At 43.2% G+C, this 11,924-nt stretch overlaps 1 protein-coding gene across 1 annotated transcript in view; it reads right to left on the bottom strand.

Annotated features, from left to right (window-relative positions):
- Positions 1-345: 345 nt before the first annotated feature.
- The window catches only part of ST8SIA1 (ST8 alpha-N-acetyl-neuraminide alpha-2,8-sialyltransferase 1), a 157,820-nt gene continuing 146,241 nt past the window's right edge, over positions 346-11,924 (bottom strand). The window contains exon 5 of the mRNA XM_075898340.2: positions 346-11,062. Coding sequence (XP_075754455.1) covers positions 10,579-11,062 — 484 coding nt within the window. The 3' untranslated portion in view covers positions 346-10,578. The remainder of the gene's footprint in view (positions 11,063-11,924) is intronic.

The raw sequence follows: 11,924 nt of genomic DNA, 5'->3' as shown, positions 1-11,924 counted from the left end.
GCCCGCTCTTGTGCAAGGAAATTTACAGTATGGCGTGGTAAGAGAGGGCTCCTTGCGCAAGAGCTATGCTCTTTTTTAACAGGTGTAAGCCCTCTTGCGCAAGAGAACAGCGTGGACGCTCAGCAGGGATTTCTTGCGCAAGAAAGCCCTATGGCTAAAATGGCCGTCGGAGCTTTCTTGCGCAAGAGAGCGTCCACACTGCCATGGGAGCTCTTGCGCAAAAGCACAGCTCGCACATGGCAGTGTGGATGTTTTCTTGCGTAAGACTTCTTGCACAAGAACCCTTGCACAAGATGTTCTTGCGCAAGAAGCCGCGAGTGTAGACATAGCCTAGCTATTTGGTTCCTGTACTTCAGCACTCAATACCGGGCCCTCAGCTGAGGTAAATTATCACGGTTCTATTGAAATAAATGGAGCTATGGAAATTGATACTGACTGAGGACCTTTATCAAAAATGATAAGTTGTAATATACTCAGCAATGTCTAAACTGGAGCTCTTACTGACTGTATTCAGTTAAAGGACTTAACTTTGGATTGCCTCCTTCATTTGACTTCCACTCACTGTGAACAGATAGCAATGGAGATTATATCTTAGGACATTATACTTCTATTGAGTTAGGGTGCATGGAGGTGGAGGCTAGTTAAGACAAACAAGCATTCAAAGATTACAATACTCAACCAAGCTATTCAAAAAACAGTCATGTCTGCAAAATTGGACTGGGAATCTTGGGGCAATGGAATTTCATGTGGAATATCTAACACTTCCTGCTTCTGTCAGGCTGAAAATATTGCAAGAACAGCCATGTCTATGATTGTCTAGCATCTCCATTTCTGATCCTGGTCAGACTGAAGAAGCATAGAGAAACCTTTTAACAACTGCTTCTGTGGGCACTTGGTATCTCTAGAGGGGACTTTCCTAAAGGATTCAAACCACTTTACAGATATTAAATTCCTTACAACAGCTCTGTGAGGTGTTATCCCCATTTTACAGATGGGGGAAAACAAGGCACAGAAAGGTTAAATGACTTAAGATCACACAGGGAATCAGTATCACAGCTTATGATAAAAGCAAGTAGATCACACAATCAGAATTTCAACTGATCTAGTTGAGCGTGCAATCTAGCTATAGGAAGTTGACATTTTGCATTGGAGTTAATTTGTATTACTAGGGGCCCCAGGCAAGGACCGTGACTCCAATTGTGCTAGGCACCATACAAATATAAACCAAAAAAGGCCTTTTCCTGGAAGAGCCTACAGTCTATTCTGTCCATTTAGTTGCATCACATTGGAATTTTGCATCCATCTGAAGTGGTTTGGATCCTCTGCCCTTACACCCCTCCCTTCCACTGTTAATTAAATGCCTAAGTAAACTCCTATGAAAGTCAGCAGAAGAACTCCTATTGAGCCACATTTAGCATTCATGGGAATGAAAAAAAAAAGATAAAACAGTAGAGATAGCAAGTGTCTAATGGGGACAATGAATGCAAATCTTAAGAGAAGGATATATGTAGAACAACATAAAGAGGAAATGGAAATGGCTTGATCTTTTGAGCTTATCGAGATAGATGATGGCGAAAAGAAGAAAAAGAGAAGTCGCACAAATAATACTTTCACTTCTGGAAATGGAGATATTTATTTGTTAAGTTAAATAAATCCAAATTATAAATAACATAACATTTACTTCTGAAAAAGTTCCATCAAAATGAAACAAAAGAATGAACCTGCGCCTTCTGATCATGCTTGTGATTCTGGCTATGAGGAAAAGGAATGGAATACTATAAAATCTAGCTTTGTTATTGTCCATTTCTTGAATATTACAAATAGGACTTTGCTAAAAATCACAAGAAAATGTTTATGGTGTATTTTGCAAAATGTGACTAGAAAAAAGACAACAAAATACACTTGTTCAATATGGTCTATAACAAAGAACTCTTCGCTACATTGAGACGTCTAGACATTGTGCACAGTCACCATAGCCATCTTGAAAGGAGACATTCTTTAAAGCAGCACTGTACGCTACTCGAAAATAAATAGGTTATATTGAAAGAAGAGAAAATATGTTATTGCAGGCAAAGAAAGTTTATGTATTAGTACTTGTAACAGTTTCAGCCATCAGCAAATATTTGCTACATTGGAAAGAATTAGATTTAAGCCCTAATCCCAAGACTCTAAGCAACCCATTTTGTGATGTTTGAACATTCTGCACAAGTACTTTTGCCCCTGACTGTGCCAAAATGATAATGATTTCAGGAGACGGCTGCCCAAGCATTCATGTCATGCTGACACAGCACCCAGCTTGTAAAGATTACATACATTATAAAAGATGCAGCAAATACTACATTTCATTCACAGGGGTAAAATTAATTCATGGCATTATACAATCTGAGAGGCATAACCGTTTTCTTATCCACTTTAAATACCATGCCAATAACATGAAATATTACATTACCATCACACTTTTCAATGAACTGAATAAGGAATGCAAATCCACAAACTACTACAATGGAAGTGTGAAATTAACCACTGTACATTGGGACTGCAAAATGCTGAAGACCCGCATGATTCTTCCCCTTTGGGTTAGGATCACTGACCAGGAGGCATTGTTCTGTGTGAGCAAGCAAGGACTCCAATTTTGGCCAGCCTCTAATGGTCAGATAACGAGGAGGCTCTCTTTGTGCTACAGCACAGATGGCAGCCACAGACTGGTCCAGGTTAGTTCATCTTGTATCATTTTAACCACACACTACACTTCTGATGACTATAGCAGTGCAAAATTTCAAATTAAGCTTCAAAAATACTGGAAAAATCAGCCTTACTTTGAGTTTTGCCTGTATTCATGTGCCATAAAGTTTCACAAACAAGGACTATGATTGCTCATCCAGCTGGGAGACTGGTGAATTTCAACCCCATTTCATTGTCTTCATCGGGCCACCCCACTGCAAATACATTGAGCTAAAAAGCAGAAAGTCCAGGGTTTGTTGAAAGGCAAAAAAAGAGACTGGAGTCAGAGAGAAGGTGACCGTGGAGAGGGTCTCCTTGTAGGTTAGCATTCACGGAGTTCAAACCTACAAAGACAAACCTTTTATAGGCTGCTTCACATCTAGCTCCTGTGGGCCAAATTGCAATGTTTAGTTCACAAACAGAACAACAGCATAAGTCATGCAGCCCTGTTACTGACCTCAGCAAGCCTTCTGCATGGCGTACTCACCAACAGCAGAGCTGTTTCAACTATTCTGTTAAAATCAATGGACTCTAAGAACCTAATGCCTTTGAAGATTTGGGCCTTAATCATCTTTGAAAAAATCTTGGCCCTAGTCCATTTGACTACAATAACACATTTTTGCCTGTACCTGAATTCACAAGTTCTCACCAGATATTTGTGTGTACAAAATATCTAAAAGGAAACTTAAATTGTCTTTCTGTTTTACCTTTCAGTTTGGCTCACTTACTGGAAGCCACTAAAATACCGTATCTCTCTGCATTCACTTACTTCCCTTTCTCTAGAATAGAATACTTGAGTCTATGTGCGCAAAATATACAGTCTGGAATCGTAGTTATTTTAAGACAGAGGCATGAGTAAAAAAACATGTTGGCTTGTGTCCACCTACCATTAGTCTGATGACAAAATACAATCTCAGGTCATCCAGATTTTAGAAATACAAAGGGAGGGGGGAGTAGACTTTTCTAAGGCAGGAACTAAGTGTATTTACTTTCTGATGACATTATCGGTGTTCCTTGCAAGTTGCTTTATGCTATTAAAAAAAAAAAAACCTTACGTTGTAATCTCCAGAACCTTAGGAAGTGTCACATAAAGAAATAAAAATGGAATGTGTTATAGTCCCTTTTAAAAAATTGTTAAAAGAAACTTTTCTTTCCTCATTTTACCTCTTTTTTCAATATTGTTACAAAACAGCCCAGCTCACGGGCACAACAGTTTTAACAGTAACATGCAATCTGTTACATTCATCATCAGCCACATGCTAAATTTGATATTTCATTATTAAAGTGGTTTGCCACTATTTCCTTTCTATTAATTTTTTTAAAATCACTAGGCACCTTCAACCTGCTCCATTTGTTTTTCACCAGGTGCTTTCAGTGATAGGCAGAGGAACTCACTAGTGACTTATTACAAAATACAAGTATAAAGAGAATATATTACACATATATCTAACTGAAAAAATTAAGGCCCTAAAGTTACTCATACATGCACATACTTTTCACAAGATTACATGTCACCACTTCTACTGTTGTAAAACTGGGGAAAGTAGAAAATGACTTACAAATGCCAATCTCATTGTATTATTAAGGAGTGAGGGTATGTCTACACTACAGAGCTAATTCGAACTAACTTAGTTCGAATTAGTTAATTTGAAATAAGCTAATTCGAACTAACGGATCCAGACTAAAAACTAGTTCGAATTAGCGTTTTGCTAATTCGAACTAGCATGTCCACATTAAGTGGACCCTGAACCGGGGTTAAGGATGGCCAGAAGCAGTGCCGGCAGGGCATCAGATGAGGACTTAGAGTGTGAAGCTGCTGCCTCAGGCTAGCCGAGGGCTGTGCTTAAAGGGACCCGACCCCCACCCTGGACAGACAGTTCTCAGGGGTGCCCCACTTTCAAAGCAGTCCTGGCTTGGAGTGCCCTGAGTGCCCACACTGGGCACATCACAGCACTCGGCCATCAGCCCGGCTGCACTTGCCTCAGGCTGCCATCTGGGGAAAGGGGGTAATTGGGAGGCTGCAGGAGAGCTTCCACCCCCAGAAGCCCACAGAGCCAGCCCAGTCCTCCCCATCGGGGGCTCGTACCCCATTCCTCCCTCACCTCCTTCCACTTACCCTTCCCCAGCCCTCCTTCCTGATGTACAAAATAAAGAAAACGTGTGGTCAAAAATAGAATCTCTCTTTATTGAACAAAACTCGGGGAGACTGGGAAAAGGAGGTGGGAGAGGGGAAGAGAGAGGGTGGGAGAGGGGAGGGCAACTAAAATGATCAGAGGTTTGGAAGAGGTTCCATATGAAGAGAGGCTAAAGAGACTGGGACTTTTCAGTTTAGAAAAGAGGAGACTGAGGGGGGATAGGATAGAGGTCTATAAAAGCATGAGTGGAGTGGAGAGGGTGCATCATTAGTTCTTCATTAGAAAAGTTCTTCATTAGTTCCCATAATAGAAGGACTAGAGAACACCAAAGGAAAGGAATGGGTAGCAGGCTTCAAACTAGTAACAGAAAGTTGTTCTTCACAAAGCAAAGAGTCAACCTGTGGAACTCCTTGCTGCAGGAGGCTGTGAAGGCTAGAACTAGAACAGAGTTTAAAGAGAAGTGAGATCAAGTCATGGAGGTTGGGTCCATGGAGTGGTATTAGTCAGGGGGTAGGAGTGGTGTCCCTGCCCAAAGTTTGTGGAAGGCTGGAGAGGGATGGCACAAGACAAATGGCTTGGTCACTCTCTTCGGTCCATCCCCTCCAGGGTCCCTAGGGTTGGCTGCTGTTGGCAGACAGGCTACTGGGCTAGATGGACCTTTGGTCTGACCCAGTACGGCCATTGTAAGCTCAGGGCTCAGAATCGGGGGGTCTCAGTGGACCACCTTGATTTTCATGCATACCTGGTCCTGGGTGGCCAGGCTGGCAGCTCTCCTGCCCTAGACGGCCACTTTCCTGTACCTAGTGAGGAGGTCGTGGACGAAGTCCACGATGTCCGCACTAGACCAGGCAGGTGCCCGCCTCTTGCGGTCCCGGGCAAGCTCCCGGGAGCCGCCAGCCTGGTCCCGGGAAGAGGGGGAGGGCTGGGGGGCATCGGGTGGCTGGCTCGAGCCGTGCCAGGTGCAGGGTCTGCTGGCTGGGTGTTGGCAGGCTTGCACCTGGCATGGGCACCGTAGCCAGACCGTGCCCCTTTAAGGGCTCCGGGATCTGGGGGGGCATACGAGTTTCCCTGGTGTTGGCCAGAGTGGCCACCAGGGAAAGCTGGGGAGGGCTAGCCTCCCACTAGTTCGAATTAAGGGACTACACACCCCTTAATTCGAACTAGTAAGTTCGAACTAGGCTTAGTCCTCGTAGAATGAGGTTTACCTAGTTCGAACTAAGCACTCCGCTAGTTTGAATTAAGTTCGAACTAGCGGAGCGCTAGTGTAGCGCCTATCAAAGTTAATTCGAACTAACGTCTGTTAGTTCGAATTAACTTTGTAGTGTACACATACCCTGAGTGCTTAGACTTCAAATTCAAAATAAATAGAAATCTAGGTCTCTGAATGACTGAAAAATTGTAGCATTTCTGTGCTATTCTGGGCACTGTTTCAGGTTTTTCAGCACTCTGGCCACATAACAGACTTCCTGATTTTTAAGTGTCTGGATATGTATGGGAATGCTTTAATTCTTCTTCAGTCCCACTTGTAACAAAAACTATTTGTAGTCCTCCTGTGACTGCTACACTTACAGCTTCTTCTGTTTTGAAAGGATCAGCCAGTTTCAGGGTTGTTCCCTGATCCAGATTCTCTGACTTTGTTCTGACACTGTGATGCTCCCTAAGTAGCGAAAACAGTCCTGGCTCAAGTCACAGATGGCTGGACCGGAAGTCCTTTGAGAACTCCACATAGGGGTAAAACTGGCCCAGCAAGTTCCTGTACTAACTGCCTCTCTACTCTGGCACAGGGAGGATGTCAGGGAAGGAAGGGCAGAGATGGACCAGAATGAATGGGAGTGAGGGAATGGCCCTAAACCCATTCACAAACTTTTGGCAGACCAGTAATATTTGGATATTTATTATGCAAATAATGAATATGCAAAAAAAGCAAATAAAACGTTACCTGCCCACCTGACCCCCATCCAGACCCTTGCTCCCAAGTGCCTAAAATCCTTTGAACCCCCAATCCTAAGCCCCGTGCCCTTTGACTCTTTAACCTATGACCCCAACAGCCCATGCCAATACCCTCTTGCCTAATGATCCCACCATGCCCATACCCAACACCTCTTTTCCCTTTGACCTCACCCCACCCCTTATACTCCCCAGAGCAAGGCTGTTCCCTCTAGGGAACATGGCTGTTACTGCCACGTGGGCAGGGGAAGCGGCCATTGGCAGCATGCCCCCTTCCTCCCCAAGCACATCTCTTGTCCCCATAGGTGGGGGGGGAGGGGACACAGCGCCTTGACCAGGCCACCATCTTACCTGGGAGGAGGGGGGAAGAGGGAGCCACCTCCTGCTCCACCTCCTATTGCCGCCGCCTCAGCCCCAGCACCGCCACTGGGCAAAATCAGCCACCACAGCTGCCAGAGCTGAGCTGCTATGAATAGCCGGCTTTAGCTCTGGCAGCTGCCATAGCCCAGCAGCCAACAGTTCACGGACCAGCACTGGTCAACGGACCCGTGGTTGGAAACCACTGCTCTACGGTGCTACTAAACCAACACAAACTAGCAACCTTTCAGTTTTTGCCTGCAGCATCCACATGGGGGAATTAGAGCGCAGCACTTTGGGGCACACTGCTAGTCACACACTTGTATTTCCAACTGTGTGGCAGTGCAGAAATGCCCCCAGTCTGCAATTTGACTTCTGTTGGATGTTCCTGGAATTCACCATTGAATGCAAATGATGCAATAGAGTTCCTCACTGCAGAACTAAGAGACGCTTGTCCTGTGCCTCTGAAGTTACGTTGCTCCTATGTCCGGAAGCCATGACTTCACCTTCTGTTATAAACCTGTAGTCTCCTCCAGCAGCTACAGCAACTATATTTTAGTTTACTTTTACTGAGACAGTGATAGGTAGTGACAGCCTTCTTCCTAGTCACTACAAATAGGGCTGCTAGATACTCTCCGAAAGAATCCTGAACATGGCAGGGAAAAAAAAAGGCTGCGCCTTTAAATCCGACATTTTATAGGTCTGGTATTTTCTGGGGGTTTTTATTGGACAGGGGCTACAAATACTGGACTATCTGGATGAAAACAGGACACCTGGCAACTTTAACTACCCATAGAGACCATTAGGAAAAGATTCCGTTAGTCTGCTGCTTCAGTAAAACAGAGAGGGAACAGAATACCGCCCCTCTCCCCCATCTATAAGGCGATTGCTGAAGATCCCGTGGGCTGCTCCAACTCACAAGGTACAAACCACCATACTAAGTTTTCCAGTGAAGATACCAGTTTTCCCATGAACCTCAATAGATTTCTCCAAAGCATGGGAGAATAAAATTCCAGACTAGTTATGTTCCTACGGGTAACAATTTCTCAAGAAATACTTCATTGTCCTGGCATGTACAATAAACCAAGTTATCCATCCTGGCCCAAGAAAAAAAGCATCTTAGTAAAAATTGCTACAACTTGTAGTAAAAAAATTATTTAATTCTGTGAAATCCCTCCCTGCTAAATAGCCTTGCTTAAATAAATGAATAGGTCCATGATGAAAGAATTACCAGGTTAGGAATTATTCTATAAGATCTGTTAATACAGCAAAGACAAGACAAATTACAGAATCCTATAAAATCTGAACATACTACTATCTAAAACACTACGTAATCCAAATAATCTCACACCTTTTAGGACTGAAATGCAAACCTAAATAACAATGTCTGTATCATGTTCGGGAACATTAATCTTTAAGGTTATTTTATTCTGAAATGTACAGTTAAAAATCAGAAGCCAGGAGATTTCTCTGTTTCTATTCTATAAAGATACTTAAGGGATTTTTTAAAAATTATGATTTCCATATTACAGGCAGCTGACCCTAAAAATAAAAACATTATCAAATCATGAAAGGACATGAAAAAAAACCCTAAAGCATTGCCTGTTCAGAACTAATATGCATAACATAGGAAATACTTGTGGCAATCCAATGTCTGTTGTGCTTGTGTTGCTCTTTTGACAATTTGTCTAAATTTGTAGCTACTAATGATGGAGCAGAGAGCAAGGATGCTAAAAGTTTAAAAGGCTAAACTTGCAGTAGAAATCACAACAAAGATTATGTACTAATATTGTATTTTTGTCACAGTCCTAAAAATAAGAGTACTGATTTCTCCTGCATTAGAAAGGTTCCAGGACCATCAGCCAACTGAGAAACAAACAACATTCAAAATCAAAACAGTCTGTGAAGCACTGGAAGGGGCTAAGGCAGCCTAAGTGAAATGTACTTGCTTACTTACATTACCCACTGATCTGAAGGAGAGTGACCGTGTTATATAAGCACCTGACAGGTTTCTTTACTTTTTGCTCACTATGTTTTTAAAGAGCACAGGCAGTCCCCAGGTTACGTACAAGATAGGGACTGTAGGTTTGTTCTTAAGTTGAATTTGTATGTAAGTCGGAACTGGTACATATTGTAGGGGAAACTCTAGCCAAACATTTCTCCAGAGCTCAGTTTTATTCTTCCACACCTCACTTCCCTCAGTCCTTTATTCCAAGCTGAGGTGTCTGCTGAGAAAAGCTGCTCCGCGTCTCCCTGGTCTGCTGGAGGGAAGCAGCTAGTGCGGGGTTGCCTCACCCTGTTTGTAAGTAGGGATCCGATGTAAGTCAGATCCATGTAACCCAGGGACTGCCTGTACTCCCAAGTGCTGCTTTATAGCTTGGACCAGAGATGGTCTGGGAAGAAAAATAAAAAATAAGACTTTAAGGCTGGCATTGCAGTACAAACAGGAAGGGATCTAATTGCACAAACAGAACATCATTTCAAGGAAAAATGATTTCCGTTGTTTTACCAAATTTTTAAAAACACACCTATACTCACTGGCATACGTCTGTGCTACAAGTACATGAAGAACTTGGTCCACCGTTCCTTGTGCATCTCAAACTCCCATTGAGGTCAATGAACATTTGACATAAGAGAGAACACGGAATTAGACACAAAGAATGCTGAGTCAATTGGTCGGGAGCAGCCCTTATGACAAAATATACTATTCCACAACAATAGGTCAAAACCAAGCGACTTGGATTATTTTTTACTTCAAATTTTCCCAAAGAATTTGTCAGTGTTTCGTTAAAATTTATTACCGTTTTTAAACCATCTCTAGACCATAATGCTACATAAACATGGTTGTAAACTGTAGTGTCAATACTGGGGTTAGATAAGCTTTTCCAATATCCAGGCGTTGCTCTATTACAAAAACTGGGCACTGTTTTACCAGACTACAAGCACCCTCAAGCTCTGACACTCAGCAACCCCTGGTTTGAACAAAGGAGTAACAAAGGAAAGAAGCAAAGAAAGAAAGGGGGTTGCACTAATCTGGAATAAAAAGGATTTTTCAACAGCAGGTAGCATTTGGCACAGTCAGCAAAAGCCCTTAGAGGCCCCACCTCCCTCCAATCTTTAATGCCCCTTTTAAATTGATCTTTTAAAATGGGAACCAGACAGGTTCAGCTGTGCCGCTTCCACCAGTAATTTCATACTTGTGTCGAGTCAATTCCATGAGAACTATTTATTTCTCTGTTCTGTAATACTGTGGGGAAGGACTTGTCTCTTGTTTGGCCTTCACATTATCAATGGAACAAGAAGCATCTTTAAGGTCTCTACAAATCCATAAATATTTTCCCCTTTCTCCTTTGATTTTCTTTTTGGAGAACATGGAAATTAAAATGAAGAGGATCTTCCATGTCTTTCCTTATGGCCCTTAAGTGGAGGACTGGAGTAACGGCTCACACTGTTCTAGCTGCATTCTCAATACTCCATTTTTATGGAGAAACCAGAGCTGTAGAAACTCCTCAGGCATGGCATGGAACCCAGAATCAGGCAGCACATTGTCATAGTAATGATGGCTGATAAACCTCCCATGCAGGTCCACTGAAAAAGGCCAGAAGCCATAGATGGTTACTTCTTCACATAGACCTAGGGCTGCGCTAACCAGGAAGAGGCCTGTTGAAAGACGCTTGGCATGGATTCCTTTGCTCTTCCAGAACTTGCCAATGTCACGCAGGAAGTTGGGATTGGCAAAGAGCACTGTCTGGTTGGCACCAAAGTCCTCCAGGGTGTAGTAAACCCGTAGGGATGGCTCTGTCCCCGTCTTCATAGAGAATGCTGGCATGTAGATGTAGCTATGGTTATAGACTTTAACACTGTCCACAAAGGTTTTTCTAGACCAAAGCAGGTTTTGGAATCTGTGGAAACAAAACAAACGCATGGAAGGTTACATGTATTTTCTTGGCCATTTCAGAATCCAGCTCAAAACTGACCTTCATGTATTTACCCCAATGCATGGATTTTCTCTAGTCCACCATGTGAACTGTTTCTGCCATTGTGCCTAGCCATTCCCTTTGCTTGTTAACACTGGTCTCCTTTGTCCCTTTCTCTAGTGCTGTCTGGACCTGTCTTCCTGTATCTCTCCATTCCAGCTCTTTTCAAATCTCACGTGGAAAGGAGCCTTTTCTCTTTCCTGAGCCTCTAAATCTCTCAGACTCTCTGTTATTGTTTATTATTTAAACTCCAGGGAAAACAATGGGCTTGCAGTTGAGGCACTGGCCTGTGACTCAGGAGAGCAGAGTTTGGTTCTTGCCTCTCCTACAGACGATGCAATTCTGGGCAAACTGCTGAAGGTGTGTCTACATTGCAATAAAAACAATCTTGGCACTGAGTCTCAAAGACCAGGTGAAACTGACTCAGGATTGGGATGGAGGGCTAAAAATTGCAATATATCTATATTTAGACTCGAGCTGGAGTCTGGGCTCTGAGACTTTCCCCCCTTGTGGGGGTTTCACAGCTGAGGCGCCAGACTGAGCCCAAACACCAACACCAAAAATTTTAGTCTCCACAAGCTAGAGACCAGTAGGCCCAAATCAGCTCACCTGGTCAGCTATGGCCAGTATTCTCTGCAGGCTCTGCACTTGTGTGGCCGCTCAGGATAGATTCAGATGCCACCCAGTTGATTAACAGAGTGTAGGTCCACAGCTGCATTATTTTGGAATAACTGATACTATTCCAAAATAACAAAGAGTGGCTGTGTCTACACTGCACCCCTTTTCC

The sequence above is a fragment of the Pelodiscus sinensis genome, chromosome 1 (genome assembly GCF_052426305.1).
Source record: "Pelodiscus sinensis isolate ZL-2025 chromosome 1, ASM5242630v1, whole genome shotgun sequence".
Taxonomy (NCBI): Eukaryota; Metazoa; Chordata; order Testudines; family Trionychidae; genus Pelodiscus; species Pelodiscus sinensis.
This window is presented reverse-complemented; position numbering and strand designations above follow the sequence as displayed.